This window comes from Cetorhinus maximus, chromosome 30, assembly GCF_964194155.1.
Source record: "Cetorhinus maximus chromosome 30, sCetMax3.hap1.1, whole genome shotgun sequence".
In the NCBI taxonomy this organism is placed as follows: domain Eukaryota; kingdom Metazoa; phylum Chordata; class Chondrichthyes; order Lamniformes; family Cetorhinidae; genus Cetorhinus; species Cetorhinus maximus.
The window spans coordinates 16460976-16482633 of NC_135908.1; the positions used below are offsets into that span (position 1 = coordinate 16460976).

Genomic DNA, 21658 nt, shown 5'->3' on the forward strand with positions numbered 1-21658 from the left:
ACTTTTAAAAGTACTTGTCTGATATTCTTCAAATAGATCAACCAAAAAGACACTTGGTCAAACGGGATCAAGTTTAAAATGTAGTCTCAAAAAGCTATTTGCTCTACGATGTTTTATATATTCTGCATTTAAATTATGGATGTACCTTCCACTGATAACATCCAGAAGCAATTCCAGTTGATGCCAAACCATAGCCCTTTCCACCACTACCATGGGTCAGAACTTGTCCATTCTCCACCACACAACACTGGGTTTTCTCAGGGTCAAAGGATACTTCCTGGATAGGAAGATTTTCATCCTCTTCCTCTACTTCGCCCTGCTTCTGTTGTAGTTGCAAGAAGGAATAAAACATGTATTTCACTGAGAGAAAACAATTGTACATTCAGCAGAAATCCACAATGACCAACTTTAAAAGTGCAAATAATTTGAGTTTTGCAAACATGTAGGACAGACAGGAGAGGGGCAGGGGTTAAATTCCTAAATGGGCAACATTAACCGAACCCACCTTGAAATGTGCCTATTTCCAGTTTAACTGGGGCTGTTTTGGAATTGGATGAGTAAAGTGACCTCGAGAGGCAGCTCAAATCTTATCAATTTGGATCGAGTATCAGTGGGCCAAGCTAGATGCCTAGAAACCTGGCAGCTAAAGGGAGGTGAGAACGGTCTCCCATTCTCTTCCCCACTACAATCCAACCCCCAACCCGCTTCACGTCACCCTTTCCTCTCTTCCCACCCCTAGCACCCCCCAAACACCACTCCTCCTCTTCCATATCCTAGTCATGCACTGATTTCACCTCAAAAAGACTCCATATCTTTTCTATTGCCTTAGCTATCCTGCCAAGCAGCCTTCATCCTGGCTGGCTGTCAGAAAGCAAATAGAGTAAAAAAAATCTGAAAGGAGAGCCAGATAAATTCAGCAGGATCTCCGCCTTTTCTGTATTTCTGCGTCTCTCAGCTGGTGATAGTTGTCCCTGCTCCCTCTCCACCTCCCTGTAAATATTGGGGCTTTGGTATCCAATTCTTGGAAGACTGAAGTTTAAGCTTTTAACTAGAGATATTAAATTGGCATCCAAATGACTTGTGAAATGTTTACACCTAGTTTAATGATTACTCACTCATGTAAATATAAAAGCAACATTTGGAGATCCCTGATTTTCTGATGCTGCTTTCATAATTGGTTCTGAATTGCTCTTTGCCTTCTTCTGCTCCCACTATTTTGCAAAATTATTTCTCCCTTCTCTAGCTTCCCCTAAACTCCAGTCTTTCTTAGCTGACACTTGAGTCTAGAATTGCATTCTCAGACGTATCGCTATTCTTTAATGCTGTTTTCTACCTAGCCATTGCGTGGAATGTGCAAGCAGTGTAGGTTCAATAACCTTTCCTCAATTTAGAATCTCAGCTACGTACCACACTGGTCATTCAGCCCATTGCACCCAAGCCCACTCTGCGAGAGCCAACCATTTGGTCCAATTCCCTTGTCCTTTCCCCACATTGATTAATGTTCTCCTAATTTGACAGTTGGTTTTCATTTTGAAATGTAGCCTCATTTCTGCCATCCGTTTGATTTGAAGACCCACCAATTAATTTGATCGCCTAGCAGGAAAGTACCAGTATAGTTTGTGTTCATGAAGAAAATATGGTACCTGTAATTTCATTTCTTGCTCTTTCTCCTTTATGTGAATCATATGTTTTGCCTGAGCAATTGGTGCCTCCCACATGCAATCAGAGATGAGCAAGAAAAGGTGTTCCACAACCTAGAAACATAAAACAAACTAGATTAAAGACAGGACCTGTGTACACAGTAAACAGTAGCTGAAATTTAGCTAATCCAGCACACTGAATAGGTCTTTCTGTATTTAAATGCTAAGCACATTTGTGTATCGGTAATATTAAAATATTTTTAGTCAGACAGCTTTAGGTACAAACAAGTTTATAATCTTTCAGTACTAGATATCTTGTAATATGTGAAATATAAGTCTTTAGCACACATTTTGTAACTGATACAAGTAGAGTTCCTAAGAGCTTCTTCTTTACCTGTTTCATTTGATCATCATCTACACTGGACTCACAGGCAGGCAACACTGCTTCTAGAACGTGAAGAGCAAGCAGCCTCGTTCTCAGGTTCCCAACCAGTGGCACACCTGTCCAACAAAATACAACACAGCCATCATTTATCCCTGCACAGTATTATGATTAGCTAGCATGGAGGAACAAACACACATCACTTTTTCAGGCAGAGGCTCATAGGAGGGGGCTATTCAGCTCATCATGTCTTTGCCAGCTCTTTGAACGAGTTCTACAATTAGTCCACTTCCCCACTCTTTATCCATAGCTGTCCAAGTTTTTCCTTTTCAAGCGCACGTTCAACTTCCCTTCAGATAGCTATTATTGAATCTGCTTCCAGCACCCTTTCAGGCAGTGCATGTCACATCAATATAGCCCACTGTGTACAAAAACACTCATTCCCCTTACTAGTTTATTTACCAATTACATTAAGCCGGTGCCCTTTGGTTAATAACCAGCTGCCATGAGATATATTTTTGCTTTTTCAATCTATCAAGATAGTTTGAACACATTAAGTTTCCCCTTAAAAACTCTGACACTCTAAGGACTCCAGCATCTTCAATCTCTCCACATAACTGAAGTCCCACAGATCTGCTAACATTCTAGTAAACCTTCTCTGCACTCTAAATCCTCGACATCCTTCTGAAGTGCCCAGGATTGGATATGGTACACTGGCTGAGGCCTGATCACATAATGATTTAGTGTAACTTTCTAGCTTTTGCACTCTATGCCTCTATTTATAAAGTCAAGGAACTCATTGAGCAACATAATTGAATGGCGGTTAACCAGTCTGTTCACAACCTCGGTGCCATTGTTGACCGAGATGAGCTCTCCACCACATATTTGCGTTATCCCCAAGAACGTTTTTTTCCATCTCTGTAACATCGCCTGGCTTTTCCCTCATCTCAGCTCATCTGCTGCTAAAATACTCATTCATGTCTCTGTTACCTCCAGATTTGACCATTCCAATATGCTCCTGGCTGGTCTCCCACATTCTTCCCTCTGTAACTTCAGATCTTCTAAAACTCTGCTGCTCACGTCTTAACTCTCTCAAAGTCCTGTTCATCCATCAGTCCTGTGCTCGGAACTACAATGGCTCCTGGTCAAGCAACATCTTGATTTTAAAATTCTCATTTCCAAATCCCTCTATGACCTCACCCTCTCCCTATCTCTGTAATCTCCTCCAGCCCCACAACCCTCCAAGATTTCTACACTTCTGCAATTCTGGCCTCTTGAACATCCCCGATGTTAAGAGCTCCACCAACGATGGCCGTGCCTTTAGTTACCTAGGCCCAAAGCTCTGGCAAATCCCTCCCTACACTTCTCCACTTCACTTTCTTCCTTTAAAACACTCTTCAAAACCTATTGCTTTGGCCAATCTTTTGGTCATCTGACCTAATATGACTCTGAGCCACATAAGGAGATAATTTGTTTTATAAAAGTCTTGTGAAGCACCTTGGATTGTTTTATTGCATGAAAAGTGCTATATAAGTTATTGTTGTTATCTTTCAGGTGGCAAACACAATATTTCCTTTACATGGCCTTACTATCAGGATAGAACTAAAACTATTTCTGAGGGTATAAAAACAGGGTTTCTTTTTTGAAAAAACATCACCACCTTCTGGCAGAACAGTTGACAATAAAAATATTTATATTTCAAAGCTTTAAACTTGTGGCCATCACTATCCTTCTGAGTGTAGCATTATGCACATGCTGCATCAACGTATAGGATGGAATCTTCCAGCCTTACTAGCAGCCGGAATTGTAGCAGTTGGGGAACACTTAATTTGGCAGGAGGCAAAAAAAATCTGTTTCCCGACTGCAGGATAAACTGTGAATTTTGTTCTCTCGACTTTCAAGGAAACCCCATCTGCGTGCATTAACATCTCATGCGTGCTCTTTAAAAAGCCACCTCACCGGAATTAAGTTCACCCTCCAAATTAAGTTCCCCACCAGCTAGAATTTAGAAAGTTCAGTTTTACAACTGTACATGAGAGGCGTGCACCTGACGAGCTTCACCGCTTCCATGGCGAAGGTCAGTAGATTGCTGCTTTTCCCTTCTTGGGGAGCTCGCATAACTTTACTCATATCGACTGCCGGTAGCAAATGCTGCACCAAGGCTAGACAAGGGAGGCATGAAAACACTGGGAAGTGGGCGTAGATTGGGGGGTGGGGGGAGTGTGTTTTAGAGGGCAGGGTCAGTGGTGTCGACAGTGGGTCCTGGGGGATTAACTCAGGGCACTGGTGACAGGAGGTGATTGCACTAGAGAGAGTGCAGAGAAGATTTACCAGGGTGTTGCCTGGGCTGGAGAGTTTTAATTATGAGGAGAGATTGGATAGACTGGAGTTATTTTCCCTGAAGCAGCAGAGATTGAGGGGGGGAAAATGATTGAGGTGTATAAAATTATGAGGGGCATAGATAGGGTAGACAGGAAGGAATTTTTCCCCTTGGTGGAGGGATCAATAACATGGGGGCATAGATTTAAGTTAAGGGGCAGGAGATTTAGAGGGGATGTGAGGAAGAATTTTTTCACCCAGAGGGTGGTGGGAATCTGGAACTCACTGCCTGAAAGGTTGGGAGAGGCAGAAACCCTCAACATTTAAGTTGTATTTGGATGTGCACTTGCGATGCCATGGCATACAAGGCTAAGGGCCTATTGCTCGAAAATGAGATTAGAATAGTGAGGTACTTGTTTGACTGGTGCAGACTCGATGGGCCGAAGGGCCTTTTTATGTGCTGTAGGCCTCTGAGGAGAAAACAGTCCCAGTCAGGGCGGGAGGGATGGGATGCAGTAAGGCAGCAAGTCCAGGGTGAGAGTTTGGTCGGTGAACATCTCATCTGGCAGGGTGACTAGACTGGTAGCTCAGGTAACAGGAGGAAGCAGGGTCAAGGTGAGCAAGGGGACAGTGACAGGTATCAGCTTCGTGGGAGGGAGGCATGTAGAGGTGGATCATGATATAATCCAGGCTGATGGGGCAAGGGGTGGAGGTTCAAGGGTGACAGAAGGGAGCGGAGAGAAACAGTGATACTAGGTGGGTCAAGGGTGATGGGGCAGAAGTGACGGGTGATGGGGGAGGGTAGAAAGTGGTGGACTGAGTCTGGAAGGTGATGTGCACCATTTTTCGGTTTGACCTTGACCACACAGTCAGTCAGTCCCCTCAAGGTGGGAGGAGGGTCTTTTCAGGTGGATGGCATTCAAGGTCAGCACAAGTGGCCAACTAAAAGGACACCATAATAACCGAGGCAACTGGATGTCAACCATGCTCAGCTGTGTTCTCCTCTCTATGGTGAAACCCACATGACAGCAGGTTTGTTCCCAGCTCATGGATCTTATAATGAGATCCCAGCAAGGTGTGGAGCTGCCGTTCATCCTGTGCCATTCGCCATCAGCTGCAGGTAAGAGGCAGGGATGAAGGGAAGGAGGGAGTGGATACCTCCAAGAGGCACAGCTTGGTGGATGGCAGCCAACTTGTGACCCCAAACCTCCACCCTCCCAGGTAAATGGTCATGGCTGACAAGGGCTCATGTGGTTAATCTTTCTATGCTGCCAAGGCAATGGTCTCTCTATGGAGTCCCGAGGGTGGTGGAGGCAAGTGCATAGTGTCAGAGGGAGACTTCTTGCACATGGGTTTCATCTGGTCAAAAAGCAATGTCTCCCTGTGCACTCATGTATGAATGGGAGGAACACCCATCTCTGGTTCTCCAGGATATCCTTCACCTGGAATGTCTTTCCGGGTGTCTTTTAAATATGGCGCCAGGACCTTCGATCCCATGATGTAACAGCGGGACTGGTGACTTCCTGCCCGCCCTGCACATGATTCCCCGAGCTCCTCGTGGATGCATAATTAATGAGCTGAACAGTGGAAGATCGTGCGCATTCAGCCTTCCGGCCACCCAGCAGGAATCCTATCGACTTTCCCACCTGCCACCGGACTTAGTCTCCAGAACGGAAGATGTAGCCCATAATCTGCATGTGGTTTTATGCAATACCTAAAAATTGCCTACATTGTAGGGTTTTTTGCCATTATTCAAATTGGTATACCTGCCAAACTGAAGAGTTTCAACCCAGGTTTACAAAGGAAAACACTCATTACAAAAGGATGTGATGCTAATGACTCAAAGAAAATAAAGTTTTTAGGAACTGGAAAAGGATTTTATAATACTGTTCGAGATTCTGCCAAAGCCTTTAACATATTAAAGACGTATATCAATGTGCCTGGTGTCACATTCCAGACATCTTGTAAAAATTGCTTTGCAACTTTCAACATGTTTTTGTGCTGCGATCTGAAACTAAATGTTCCAACCTGCAAATCTCCTTGAACAAACAGCAATTAACTTCAATGAGCTCAGACTGTGTATATTACACAGTGTAAAACTCCTGTAATTATAAGATAGTGTATAATCCAATTTATAGCTTTTTAAAAACATGTCTCGTGTCTGGCATACAATTGCCAAACACCAAATACATTTTTATAATGAATGGAAAATAACCTTTAAAAAAAAACTGATCTGAAGATTAAAATTTGCAAGCAATTTATGATCCTCCTTTTAAAAAGGAGCTACAATTAAATACACTCCTACGTGGAATAATGGAGTAGCCCTGACTATCTGCTAAACTTTCTGACCACATCATCAGACCACAGATTGCCCACGTACCACGCCATGGCTGATCCATTAGTATAAGTTTCTGAATTATTAAGGATTAGTTAATTGTTCCGAAGTATTGTATGAGGGGGTCTCTTACCAGAAAAATATTTCTGAGCAGCAATATTAAGGAGCACTTCAGTCCATTTAGGCGAGGCCATTTTTGACTGAATAGCTTTTGAGGAAACAACTCTCCTCAGGAAAACAAGAAAGTCCCCCAGCTGCAGCTCTGCTGTGCGTTGCTTTCGAAGAATCGCTGAAAAATAAAAAACAGCATAACAAGATTTCAGTTAACTAATAACACACTTTCAAGAAATTACTGGGGAATTCCCATTATGGGAACCAAAAGCTTATTTGATATAGGGAAACTCTTTCGAGTTATCAACAGTCACAGATTGCAACTCTTTCGAGTACAATCACAGTTCTTGGTTTCCGGGAGTGGGACATGAACCCACAACCCTCTGATTCAAAGGGCACAGAAACAAGATTGCAGTGAATAACTCCACTAAAGAATTATCACCAGCCCTGGCAATGAGTTCCTTCTGTGCATCTATGATTTTATGAATTAAATTCAAAATTTTAATTAACATTCACTTAATCTCGAAAAGAAACAGAAGTCATAAAACAGAAGTCATAACGTTAAAAATTCTTATTGAAAGAAACAAATCTGTAAGCATAACCATCGCACAGTTACAAGGGACAACCCATGAGTGCTTTAATTCCAGCTAGCTGGAGAGGGAGAAATTAAACACTGGAGAGAAAGAGAATCCACAGTATTAATCAAAACCTCTTTGCTGGAATCTGGAAAATCTCCACTTCTGCAGAATTCTTTATGCTTTCTCTCAAGCAAACAAAAAAAAAACACCTATGAACCAAACTTACAGATACAATGCAGGTGGGAGATTCCAATTCTACAGGCCCTCTGGATGTAACAGGGAATTTTTATTAGCGCTCTGGATTCTGGGAGAGTCTCTACACAGTAGCTATTTTCTGCCTTGCACTCTTCCCCCACAGTAGGAGCTTCATGAGATCCTGATGCGATACCCACCAAACATAGGAGAGTTAGCAGGCCTGATCAAAGGACTATGTCAGAAAGTAGCTCCAACACCATTAGGGTGGAAAAAATCATGCAACGGGATCACATCCAATCCAAGTGCTGAAGTTGCCCCATTGGCTGCACAATGAAAACTGTTGTCCTGGAGTTTTGCACCTTTAAGTCAGAGATACATACCCTGCAGTAATTCCCCACACCCCCTTGCCCCCCCCACCCCACCTCCTACCCAATTTTAAAGTATGATGCAAGACAAGATAGATTTCAATACCTTTTAAATCTTTGGTATCCTCAGTCTCACCAGTCTCATCTAATTTGTTTTCTCCATCTCCGTGCAAGGGTGTCATCTGCACGCCAGCCTGAGAGAGTAGGTTCTTCAGCTGACTGCATAGCAGGTCTAAGAGAGACTGAACAACCTTAGGGTTCAGCTTGTCTGCATAGGTTCTATAGGATAAGAATAAAGCACTCATAAAACACGTATATTTGAACTGCTGAGTAAAAACCTATTTTGGTCTTAAGGAGGTAATAACACTGCTCAGTGCAATACTTTGCCACACTTTTAATCCACAGTCTATGCTGAATTTTCACAAAGTCGTTTGGTATAGGAGGATGATTTGAGAAGGGTAAGTGGGAAGAGAAGAAGAAAAAAGGAAAGACAAAACAAGATCCAAGGCGCTAGTCCTGATATCTAGCTGTATAGGTGCACTTATAGATGTTGAGGGAGGAATCGAATTGGAATTGGCTATGGTTTCAGAGGCTCTGGGTTGACTGTTGAAGACTAAACTTGAAGAAAATCCATTTTGACGAGAGGTGCTAGCATCAGTGAAACTGAATCTCATCACAATTCAGGATATAATTCTATTGGAAATGCGAAGAGTGACCAGGAGGTTTATTTCTGTAGATCAACTGTAAAGGCCTCATCTTGAGTGAGAGATTACATAAACACACTTGGCATAACCCATGAAAATACAAGAGTGTAACACCATAGCATTTCAGGGTCTCTGAATTCAGTTTTCATTCAACATTTGATCAGAAACTTGCAGCAGGGGATGCTGTGAACCTCCTGGAATTAACCAAGATTACAAAGAAATTCAATAGGCTTTGGTATTTAAATGGGAAAATCAAAAGGTACTGCAAGAGGTAAATTTACTCCCTGGTGGGATAGAGCTTGCTAAAACAGAGCTAAAGGTGTTACCTCACCATGTCCAAACAATAGGAGGTGGCAACAAAATGGAAAAAAGCATGTCGAATTATCAGTTGCTTTAAAATGTCCAGAGGTTATGCTGAAGCCAACAATACTCTGGTCAGCCTACACCTAACCTACTGGGTACAGTTCAGATCACCACAGGGGAACTATTTAGATCTTAGAGTCAGTGCAAAGGAGAAGGGCCTAGATTTACAAGAATAGAAAGAATAAACAATCAGGAATGGGTCATTTTACGTTAAAGAGGGCTTATTGTTATTTTATTACACCAGCACAAGAGGAGAAATTAGATCTGGGGGATTGCTGGTACTGAACATACTGTCATGGGAGACTTCAAGGTGCCAGGATTGAACTGAGAGGATTACAATTGGAGAGAAAACATGCTTTGACCATTATAGGCTGCTACATTACCCAATGATTAAGGAACCTACAGGGGAAAAATGAGACCAGATCGGAAACACTGAGATATCTATGAATAATTGACCACATGATGATAGAGTTTAGCAATAGACTCATACTCCGAGTGCTACACAAATTCTCAATATTCTGAAAGAAGACTGCAGAAATGAGAATCGGCTGAAGAGATGGGTAGGACCAGAATGTTAGAAGGGCAGGGATTATTAATAAAAAGAGAAACACCAGGAATACCACTGTGCAATACAAAGTGTCCACATACCCATTGAGAAAGAAGGGTAGTTTAAAAAAAAGGTTGATTTGGTTCATGAGTAAAATGGAGGACAAAACATCAAGTATGAGAGGCCACTTGAATGAATACAAGGTCAAGGAGTCCAAGAAACCAATTATGTCAGATGAAGTACAGAATGAAATAGAAACTATAAAAACCCTTTCGCTTTGTCTTTTCAGTAAAGATATTTGCAGAAAACAAGCACACAGGGGACATTACATCAAATGACCAAAGAATGTCAAGGACTCAAAATAATTGTGTGTCGGAACACCCGGAAATATCGAATGGCTTTCCTAATATTTGGTAAGATTGCTGACAAAGACAGGAGTGGCTGAAGCCACTAAAACTAGTCAAGTCTGAGGATTCAGATTCCATCTAATGGCACTTAGGAAAGTAGCTAATGAAGTGGACACATACAAGCAAGTATCTTTAGGTTTTTTTGGGAAGTTGAGTGAGTGAGTGGGCATATACATGGCAGATGCAGTATAACGTGGGTAAGTATGAAGTTGTCCACTTTGGTAGGAAAAACAGAATGGCGGAGTATTAATTAAATGGTGATAGATTGGGAAACATTGATGTACAAAGAGAACTGGGTATCCTTATACACCAATCACTGAAAGCAAGCATGCAGGTGCAGCACGCAGTTAAGACGGCAAATGGTATGTTGGCCTCCATTGCGAAAGGACTAGAGTACAGGAGCAAGGATGTCTTACTGCAGCTGTACAAGGCCTTGGTGAGGCCACTCCTAGAGTAGTGTGTGCAGTTTTGGTCTCCTTACCCAAGAAAGGATATACTTGCCATAGAGGGAGTGCAGTGAAGGTTCACCAGACCAATTCCTGGGATGGCAGGATTGTCATATGAGGAGAGATTGGGCCGACTAGGCATGTATTCACTGGAGTTTAGAAGAATGAGAGGGGATCTCACTGAAATGTATAAAATTCTGACAGGGCTGGACAGACTGGATATAGGGATGATGTTTTCTCTGGTTGGGGGGTCTAGAACAAGGGGTCACAATCTCAGGGTATTGGGTAGGCCATTTAGGACTGAGATGAGGAGAAACTTCTTCGCTCAGAGGGTGGTGAACCTGTGGAATTCTCTACCACAGAAGGCTGTGGAGGACAAGTCACTGAATATATTTAAGGACGAAAAAGATAGATTTCTAGACTCTAAAGGCATCAAGGGGTAAGGGGAGAGAGCGGGAGTATGGCATTGAGATAGAGGATCAGCCAAGATCAGACTGAATGGCGGAGCAGGCTCGAAGGACAGAATGACCTACTCCTGCTCCTATTTTCTATGTTTCTAATTGGGAAACGTGCATCAAGAACAGTGGCAACATATGCAAAGTTGTATTATTCTACAGGATACAAGAGGTGTTTGGTGCATACATTGCTGAAACCATACAGCACAATGTACGGAAATACTAAGACAGTAAACTGGATCCGGGCCTATATAACCACGGGGCACAAATCTCAGGAAGTGATTCAAAGTTTGTAAAGTGTTGGTCTGACTGTGTACAATTAAGAGAAATGCATGGAGATGGTATAGCAAAGGGTAACTTATTGACTGGTACATCCAACTATAAAGGAAAGGGTGCAGAGGGTGGAGTGTTTACACTGAAGAGGAGGTTTGCGGTGACCTTATTAAAGTAAAATCTACAGGGTACAGTAGACAAGATAGACATATAAATGCACAACATAGTCACAGCTCATACAAAGTTTCAAACTTACAAGAAAGACTGAAAAGATGGTTTATGTTTAAGGACCTTCAGCATAAAATAATGCTTCACAGCTAACACATTAAAATTTAAAAAACATTGAGGATGTAATTATAGCAACTGCCATACATCCTTTGAAAACAGGCTTTGTTTAGGTCAGAGGCCCATTTTCTACCTTGCCCGAATTTTACACTTCACTCATTAAACTGGAGAGTAAAATGAGAGGGCTGTAAAATGGGCAACCTACCCAACCCTATCAATATCCTGCCGCAAATATCAGGTTCAAATTATCGCTCTCACCTATTTGAAGCAATATATTTCAGGTTATTCTCAACAACGATAGGTAAAATTGTCTTTCCATGCTGCTGAAATAATTTTGTGGCTTTGTAAATGTCATCTGTCCAAATAAGCCCCCAGTAAAATACATAATATACATATGTCGTATATCTGCCTTTTTAGATACCATTCCTGCTTTAACTACTATTGCTTTTAGCAAATTGTAAACCCCACTCCACTGCTTTTATTGTAAATATATATTATCACAATCAACAAACACTGATGTGGCATTGCTGTTCATCCACCAAGATATTTTCTGAAATCAAGTACTCAGGAAAATAAAACAAAGGCCCAGATTTGGTGGGCAGGACCCAGATGTAAAGTCCCAGCCTCATTTCCGACGGATCCCATTTTCGTCAGTAGTGGAAAGAGAGCAGGCATAACTAACATGAGGGAAACCTGAACTCAGCAGGGCCTTTTGAACTCAGCGCTGAGTTCAAACAAGCCCCAATTTCATTGTAGCAAGGATCTTAACCCACAGTTTGGGAGTCACATTTGTTTTTTTTTTTAAAAATTGATGCAAATATTCTTGAAGGATGGATAAGGTCTGTAGAACTGTCATGATGATAAGTTATTTAAATCCCCGGCCCTTTAAAAAATTGATAAAACAGGCTACCTGTCAGTGAAAGTTGAAAAAACCCGATTCTAGCAATTACAATAGCTGTTTGCTGACATTTCTCCAAGGGCTATTATATTATTACGATTACTTTGCTACTTTCCACAAGCTATAATTAATTCAGCAGAGAAGTCCTAAATCATAGTTAGACTGACAGCTCAAAGAAGTTATTAAAAGATTAGCTATCTTTCATGTGGAGTTATAAATAGAAGTTAGTCTTTATAAGGGATTAAGCACTTGGAGATTTAAAAGTTTTGAATGGGCTTTCATGAATGGGAGTTTTTAAAAAAATATATTGAAGGCTGTAATAGATATTTAAACCTTTATTTTATTTTATCTCAATATGGCTCCTGAGATCTGCTCTTGGTGGATACTGGGTGATTTGGCATGGAGGGTATAAGGGGAAAAGGATGATGGGTGAGTTGACATGAGTTGGGCCATGGCAGTTAGGGGTCATGGGTTGGTATCAAGTTGGCATGAGTGCATGGGGAGTGAGTGCAGGAGGTGATGGGGTGTGAAGGGTGCAGGCTAGAGGGCCTAAAATCGAATGAAATAACGGCGACAAAGTTCCAGAGAACCAAGGGAGGTCTTTTAAACAGCTCGCCTGGGCACTTTGCAGCTCCATGACCATTTCTGATCTGTGTCCCAGGGCAGCAGGCCCGACTCTATTTCCCACCTTACCCCGCCTCCACAACCCCTTGAGAAAAAAAAATTGGGTCTGATTGGGCACTTTCTACCAAGACAGGTCTGCCAAGTGGGGAAATTCCCCGGCTCTAGCTACCCGCCCTGGTAGCGAAAATCCAGCCCAGTGTGCCTGGGAGAAAGCTTCCACTACAAATATTTTAAATTTTGTTTTTACAAAACGGGGTTAGGAATTCATTCAGAATGATGCTGTAGTTTTAATGAACTTTCAAAGCACACCAACTGACAGCAGTCTAGCTCTCACCGTCATATATCAACGTAATTGTGATATCACTGTGCTCATGTGGTTACTGATAGAAAGCTGAAACTTATGCTTACCCTGTGGTGATGGCTAGAATCTGAAGCAATCGAGTGCTGGCAACCTTCAAAGCTGTGCTGAGTTGTGAAACACCTGGCTTTTGTATCAATTGCAGTGGCTGTCCTAGCATAGTGTCAGTACCACACAACTGGGATAGTACGTTCAACAAACCACTGGAGATTGCCAAAGAGACATCCACTGGCTGGTAACGCACACTAAGTGCAAAAACTGTGACCAGCAAGAGGCGTTGTTGAGCTCCTGTAAAGAGAAATAAAAACAAAATATACATTTTTAAAAATACTGACAAATACATTTTAAATCATGCAACAATGATAACCAGCAACTTTAAAATATTACAATATTTGCACTTATTGCAAAATGTGTTGCATTGTAACCAATTGTAAAAAAAAATGTAAAGCACTCGTTCATCAAAGGTAGCATTTCACACAGGGAATCGAGACCAAGAGCAGTGTTCAGGTGACACGGAGTTAGAAGTCAGTGTGTAAATAATTGGACCAAAGCGTGCAGACATATTTCAGTAGCTATTCGAAAAACAGAAAAGGTACATGAAAAGCAATTACCCAGCTGATCCATATTTCACTTTCTGGCCTTAATTTGGATGAAGTATTAGCTTTATGTACTATTGACTTGTTCTCAATGTTACAATAGAGAATGCATTGCTCTCTCCCGACAAAGGAATGAAGCTGTAGCTCACAATGTGCAAGGCAGAACAAAAGGAGACTAGCCAGTCAGGTTTGACAGCTCGGACTAAAAGCAGGCAGGAAGGAAAGTATACCTACTTTTGGGGTGGGTCTCCTGTGTTCATCAGGGAACCACCTCCCTTCAAGATAGTACTCCCCCATCCCCATACCACCAAAAACTCTGCAGGTCTGGCAGCATGGGTGGAGAAGAGCAAAGTTGACGTTTCGAGTCCTCATGACCCTTCAACAGAACTAAGTAGAAATAGGAAAGGGGTGAAATATAAGTTGGCTTAAGGAGGGGGGGGGGGTTGTTGGGACAAGCAAACAGCTTGTCCCAACAACACCCCCCCCCGCCTCCTTTAAACCAGCTTATATTTCACCCCTTTCCTATTTCTACTTAGTTCTGTTGAAGGGGCATGAGGACTCGAAACGTCAACTTTGCTCTTCTCCACCCATGCTGCCAGACCTGCTGAGTTTTTCCAGGTATTTCTGTTTTTGATTTCCAGCATTCGCAGTTTTTTGTTTTTACCCCTACCACCAACCCCTGCCCCCAACCCTCTAAAAACCTCCTTTCCCCCGACTCCGTCCCCACCCTCCCAGTGGTCATGCAAACGTGCCTGACCAAAGTGTCCGGACTCAGCTGAAATCTGGTATCCATCTTCAGATCTTCTCAGCACTGCTTGTAGTCCCAGCATTGGCCACTACTGTGTTCTGGCACTGCTGGGACGACAGAGCAGCCAGCCAATCAGATGCGCTGGCAGCTCTGAAGGGCAGGACTTCCTGTCCCTGAGGGGCAGAGGTCCCACTCTCAAATCGGCATTTCAACGAGGGACAAGGAATACACCCCCGCCCCCACCCCCCGAAAGGGAAAAAAGAGATAGAAAAATCTGCTTCCACCATCTCATCATCTAGCAATCTAGCAAAGAGGGTCAGTGGGACGGCAGTCAATGACAAGAGGGGCCGAGTCATTGTTGTGAGGAGAGGAGGGGAGGGGCGGGATGGCAGAAACACAAATAAAAACACTATAGTTGTGTTCAAGAGCACTGTCACCAGACAAGAAGCAACCTCAGCAGAGGAAAAAAGGAAGGCATATCAGAAGCTTTCGGATGTAAAGTCCTCTCCATGATATATCCTAAAACAGATCTTGCTTAGTAAAATGTAAAGGATAGAGAAAAAGAAGAGTTTCTGAAGTATATTCCAAAGAATTTTCATGATCATGATGTTTCTAGCTCAACAAGAAAGGAGGCATTCCTGGATATGGTTCTGGTGAATCAAGTGGGTCAAAGTGTCAGTGGGGGAGCATTTAAAGAACAATGTTCATAGTATCATAAAGTTTAGGTTAGCTATGGAAAAGGACAAGGAGTATTCCAGAATGAAACTAATTAAATAAACTGGAGGAGGGCCAATTTCAATAAGGTGCAAATGAATCTAACACAGGCAAAATACAAAGATTGGCAGGCAAAACTGTAAAAGGAACAATGGGCTATCTTTAAAAAGATGGGCAGGTACAGTTGAGGTATATTGCCACTAGGGGCAAAAGCCAGAGCTCCCAGGATGATGAGGGGATAGAGAGCAAGACAAAGTAGGGGAAAAAAAAGTGCTTATGACAGATGCAAAGTTGACAATACAAGTGGAAACCGGCCTGAATTTTTAAAGTACAGAGGGGAAGTGAAAAGGAAATGAGAGGAAGACAAAAGTAGAGTGGGAAGAGACTGGTAGCACACAAAAGGAAATTCAAAAGTCTTCTATAGGCATATAAATAGTAAAACGGTAATGAGAGGTGGGGCTGGTTAGGCATTAAAAAGGGGAGCTATGTAAGGAGGGACAGGGCATAGCTGAGGTACTAAACAAGTACTTTGCATCTGTCTTTACAAGGAAGATGATGTTGCCATAGTGAGTGAAAGACAAGGTACTGAGACACTGGATGGGATAAAATTTGATAGAGAGGTATCAGAAAGCCTGTCTGTACTTAAGAGTTGATAAATCACCAGGACAGAATGGGATGCATCTGAGAAAGCGGAGGTAAGTAAAGGTAGAAATTGCAGACGTACTGGTCATAATCTTCTAATTCTTCTTGACTACTGAGGCAGTGCCAAAGGACTGAAAAATTGCAAATATTAGACCCTTTATTGAACAACTGTGTGCAAGGATAAACTCAGCAACCACAGATCAGCCAATTTTAATCTCAACGGTGGATAAGTTTATAGAAACAATAATACATGACAAAACAAGCAGTCACTTCAACATGTTTGGATTAATCAAGGAAAGCCAGCACCAATTTAAAGGCAAATAGTTTTTCACTAACTTGACTGAGTTTTCTTTTAATTAGGTAACAGAAATGGTTGATGAGGGTAATGTGGCTGATGTGGTGTACATGGTGTTTGATAAAGTGTTGCATAATAGGCTTTCTAGCAAAGTTAGAGCCCATGGAATAAGAGACAGTAGAAGCATGAAATACTAAGTTGGCTAAGTGACAGGAAACAGTAGTGGTGAATGGTTTTTTTTTGGACTAGAGGAAGGTATACACTGGGTTTCCCCAAGGGCCAGTTTTAGGACCCTGCTTTTCTTGATATATATTAATGACCTAGACTTGGGGTGCAAAATTTCAAAATTTGCAGATGACACTAACTTGGAACTTGAACGATGAGGACAGTGATAAACTTTCAAGAGAACACAAGCAAGCTGGTGGAATAGACGGATGTGTAGCAGATGAAATTTAATGCAGAGAAGTTGTGAACTGATACATTTTGGTAGGCAGAATGAGAAGAGGCAATATAAAATTAAAGGGTACAATTCGAAAGAGATACCTGGGCGTATGTATGCACAAATCATTGAAGGTGGCAGGGCAGGCTGTGAAAGTGATTTTAAAAAACCATACTGGATTCTGGGTTTCATAGGGTTAGAGTTCAAATGCAAGGAAGTTATGATCAACTTATATAAACACTGGTTCGGCCTCAACTGGAGCAATGTGCTCAATTTTGGGCACTGCACTTTAGGAGAGATGTGAAAGTTTTAGAAAGTGTGCAGAAAAGAGCAGAATGAGGGACTTTAGCTATGTGAATAGATTGAAGAAACTGGGGCGGTTCTCCTTGGGGATGACTTGGATTTGAAAGAAATTTGATAGGAGCGTTCAAAATCATGAATGGTATAGACAGAGTCGATTGAGAGAACCTGTTCCCATTGGTGGAAGGGCCCAGTAACACATGGCAATGATGATTAGCAAAAGAACCAATGGGTGACATGAGGAAAACCTTCTTTACACAGCCAACGGTTAGATTCTAGCCTGAGAGGTGTAATGGAGGTAGGTTCAAATATATCTTTCAGAAAGGGAATTGGTTAAGTACCTGAAGGAAGAAAGATTTGCAGGGCTAGAGGGTAAGGGCAGAGGAGTGGGACTGTGAGTTGATCTTGCAGAGAGATGGCACAGATACGATTGGCCTCCTGTGCTGCAATCATTCTGTGATTCTATGTATCGAGATATATGGTTTTACATTCTTCAAATGATTATTACAACTTACTGCAGACATTTATATACAGATATTACAGATTAAAAGAAAGCTTCTAGTTCTGAATTCACACTTAAGCACATTTTACCGACTGTATCTTAGGGAATAGGAAATATTCTGAATATTAAACTGCCTCTTGTTGTGCAGCAACAATGAAGTGCAACTGTTAGTTTTTTAACAAGGTTCTTAATACAGTAGTTGAATAGAATACAGAACACCACTCCAGGCCAGTATTATTAACTGAGCTTTGCAGAATATACTTACACTATTTATCTCATTTGCATTTAACTTTCATTTTTAGAAAAGTATAAAGTCAATGGCAACATAAAGGTTGGAGAAAAATTAAAGGAAGATAATATCTGACCCTTTCTAAAGTGAACTCTGTAACTATCATCGTCTCAAAGCTATATTCAAGCTCCTTACCAACGTGGTGCTTGTTTGCTTGCAAAGCCCGTTCTAAGGTAGCAGATAGTTGTTGGTAGATCTTGTGAACAGCACCTTGGATATCCATCTGAATGTTTCTCTTGGCAGCCCTGATGCCATCCTAAATGATCAAATTAATAAGTCATTTAAATTTTGATTGTTCCCTGCTTTTTTTCAAATTAGTGCCATGGGATGAGAGGGTTTAACATCTCATCTGAAAGATGGCACTCCCAACAGTGTAGCATTCCCTCAGTATACTGCATTGCGAATAGCAAGCCTTTGGAGTTGGACTCGAAACTGCAATCTTCTGACTCAGAGAAAAGAGTGCTCTCAACCACCATGGCTGACACTTAGATAAACCTTAATTTAAGTACGTATTTAAAAAATATTTAATGTTAAAAATTTTTACATCTACATACTTCCTGTCATTTTTTCCCCATAAATTAATTTTTCTACGTTTATAATGGAAACTGTCAAATGCGAATGGCCTTAGATCTTCAGTCTCCAGATAGTCGAGAGCGGCCATACCCCAGAAGATGCACTATGGGACCCCTCAGAAGTCCCAGCGCAAGTCTGAACCCGTTATCCTCTTACTCCTTTGCCTTACCCACCCTACCCCCTCACCCACTTACTTTCTCTCCGTAGCTCTTCAAAGCAGCTTTGGGACATTTACTTACTGGAACATGGCATCTAGTGCTGTAAAAAGGGGGCATGGTTTCTGCATGGATTCTATCCGCTGCTGCCTCCGAGGTTTGCTGCATCGTGTCGATAGTGAAGGATTCTCCATCGGAAAATCGCTCAGAGAGAAAAAAAAAATCGGAGGAATCTAAATGTGTATTTTTTTGTCTGATGGGGTCAGGAATAGATCCTGATTGGAAGATGTGGGCCAATTTGCTAAATTGTAATAATATCCTATGCTATTATTGCACTGTCACCACTTTAAATGGTGCAATTATAATGTGACAAGCTAACATAGCCAGTTTTCTTCCTAAGTCTGGACAAAAGGGGAATTCATAAATGGAAAACTAAAGATAGAATGTATGTCTTTAGGTTCAGAACTGAAATCGGTGTTCGCTGACCTGACCCTATTATCCACTGGCCTCCAAGCTCTACTTCAACTGAAAACTACAACTGACTTTTGTGTACAAACCCTTATATGAATTAAAGTTTGACTGAGTTGAGAAGTAGGAGAGGGGATGTATCAGGTAGGTATCCCTAGAGGCATGTAATCCTTCCCACTTAATTTTCCTTTATTTGCTGCGTTTAGGCCTTACACTATACTCTTCTTGTACAATAGGACTTTCGTACATAGTTATTTGTAGAATTATTCTATTTTTATTTAAGTCAACCTTGACTCACTGGTATCACTAGTCTTGGAATCAGAAAATGGAGTTCAAATCCCAGCCCACCAATTACAACCCACTATACAGTGTACGACAGCAGCCAGACAGAATGAATCTATGTTACTCCTTACAGTGCTAAGCTTCTACACAGTATCGAAAATATTTTCCTCAAAATATTAAGCAATGTTTAGCCATCGGGATTTTTTAAATAGTTATCTTTCATGGGTGGATTTCGCATTAGCAGACAGCTATTCAGTCACTTTGGCATGCTATTTTAATGCATTCCATCCACATTAAAAACATTGGGGGAGCAATTTCAACCCCTCCCTAGGTAAGCTCCTCAAGTTGGGAAAGTGCTGGGAATTCAAAGCAGACCCAGATTTCGATTTCAGGGATTGAGGGCCTGAAGGACAGATCCCATCAGGAGAGGTGGAATATCAGAGGCTGGGTAGGTCCCCTCCACAAACTCAAACCTTAAGACTCGCCAACTTGTTATATTTCAGGAAAACACATGGGTTGGCAAATATAGCAATCTTCTGCAAATTCTGATTTGCAATAATTAAATTCTAAAAAATTCTTATATAACAATTTATATAGATAAATATATAGATTATATAGATAATTATATAAATTTATAGAACAAAACACTGAAAATGTAACAGATTGAAATGATAGCTCGCACACTGTACAAGTTCATTAATATAACATAATTTAGAACACAGAAAAGGGTCTAATTACAGTTATTTGTGACCGGTTAACATTATCTAATTATGTTATGGATCACCTTACTTCAATAAACTAGAGCCTCGTCATAAATCAACAAACCTGGTATTTCAGTTTATTCTCAATCACTCCCTAATCTGATGATTACACTTGGAGAGTACCTGATAGTGATGTAGTTGGACACTTTCGCCTTTAATTCCTGCATTTCCTACTGTGCCCAGGCCAAAGCATCCTGCCAGGAATTGTAATCTGACTGAAGTGAGCAAAGAAGCCGAGTGGAACCATGAAGTCGGGCAATTACTTCCCGTTAACTGGCTGCCCTTTTCTTCCATTCCAGAAAGCAACACCAGAATTTGATGAAGTGCTGCCAAACGTAGCTAAAAAAAGGAAAGCGTTGAACAAAAAAATATTACTTGCAGAACTCCATATTCATTTGTTTAAATTCTTTTTATCAATAACTGAAATGAGTTCATCTGAACTAAACTCATTAAAATTGACTTTTTTGACCAAATATATTCCTCCTGCACAAAGGAATTAAAATATGAACAGGCCATTCACCCAACCCGTCTGTGTTAACATTTATTCTCCATGTAAGCAACAAGTTGTAACCCCACATCTGGAATAGGCCTTTGTTCCCTTGATAATTACAGCTGCACTCAGGAAACCAGCCCCAGGACAGCCTGCAACAAAGGCTAGTAACTTAACTGAATGTGGAGCCGGGAGGAGTACTTTCAATCCCATATTAACACAAGCCTCCTATGGATGGCCAGAGATATTCAGGTTACGATGAGAAGGAAAAGAGGCTTTTAGCAGGTACCAGGGAAGCAAATCAGCAGATGCATTAGTGGAGTACAGAAAGTGCAGGGTGGAGCTTATGAAAGCAGTTAAGAGAGCAAAGAGGGGATATGAGAAAGCTCTGGCTGATAAAAGTAGGGAAAATCCCAAGATATTCTATAAGTTTATCAATGGGAAGAGGATAACCAGGGAAAGAGTAGGGCCCATAAAGGAACAAGGGGGCAATCTATGGGTGGAGCCAGATGACATCGCTAGAGTGTTGAACGAATACTTCACATCCGTCTTCACTCAAGAGAATGAGGATGAAGGTATCGAACTCGGGGAGAGAGACTGCGAGGTTCTTAAGCAAATTGATGTAGGGAGTGACAAGGTATTGGAGGTGTTGGCAAGCTTAAAAGTGGACAAATATCCAGGTCCGGATGATTTGTGTCCCAGACTGCTAAGGGAGGCAAGGGAGGAGCTCGCAGGGGCTCTGACCCAAATTTTTAATTCCTCTCTGGCCACGGACTGGAGAACAGCTAATGTGGTTCCACTATTTAAGAAGGGTTGTAGAGATAAGCCAGGGAACTACAGGCCATTGTGTCTTACGTCAGTGGTAGGGAAACTATTGGAGAAAATTCTGAAGAAGAGAATCTATCTCCACTTGGAGAGGCAAGGTTTGATCAGGGATAGTCAGCATGGCTTTGTCAGAGGGAGGTCATGCCTAACAAATTTGATTGAATTTTTTGAGGAGATGACCAGGTGTGTAGATGAGGGTAGTGCAGTTGATGTAGTTTATACGGATTTCAGCAAAGCCTTTGACATGGTCCCACATGGGAGACTTATAAAGAAGGCAAATGCACATGGGATACA

The 21658-nt window shown here is 41.7% G+C and overlaps 1 protein-coding gene across 9 annotated transcripts in view; it reads right to left on the minus strand.

The window, feature by feature from the left end:
• herc1 (HECT and RLD domain containing E3 ubiquitin protein ligase family member 1) overlaps window positions 1–21658 on the minus strand; it is a 228449-nt gene that overhangs the window by 98750 nt on the left and 108041 nt on the right. For all 9 annotated transcript variants that reach the window (XM_078532511.1, XM_078532510.1, XM_078532507.1 and 6 more), the window contains exons 28-35: window positions 20173–20388; window positions 17946–18066; window positions 13336–13573; window positions 8032–8204; window positions 6810–6965; window positions 2035–2141; window positions 1644–1754; window positions 146–322 (exon numbers count right to left, since the gene is read on the minus strand). In XM_078532511.1, coding sequence (XP_078388637.1) covers window positions 146–322; window positions 1644–1754; window positions 2035–2141; window positions 6810–6965; window positions 8032–8204; window positions 13336–13573; window positions 17946–18066; window positions 20173–20388 — 1299 coding nt within the window. The remainder of the gene's footprint in view (window positions 1–145; window positions 323–1643; window positions 1755–2034; window positions 2142–6809; window positions 6966–8031; window positions 8205–13335; window positions 13574–17945; window positions 18067–20172; window positions 20389–21658) is intronic.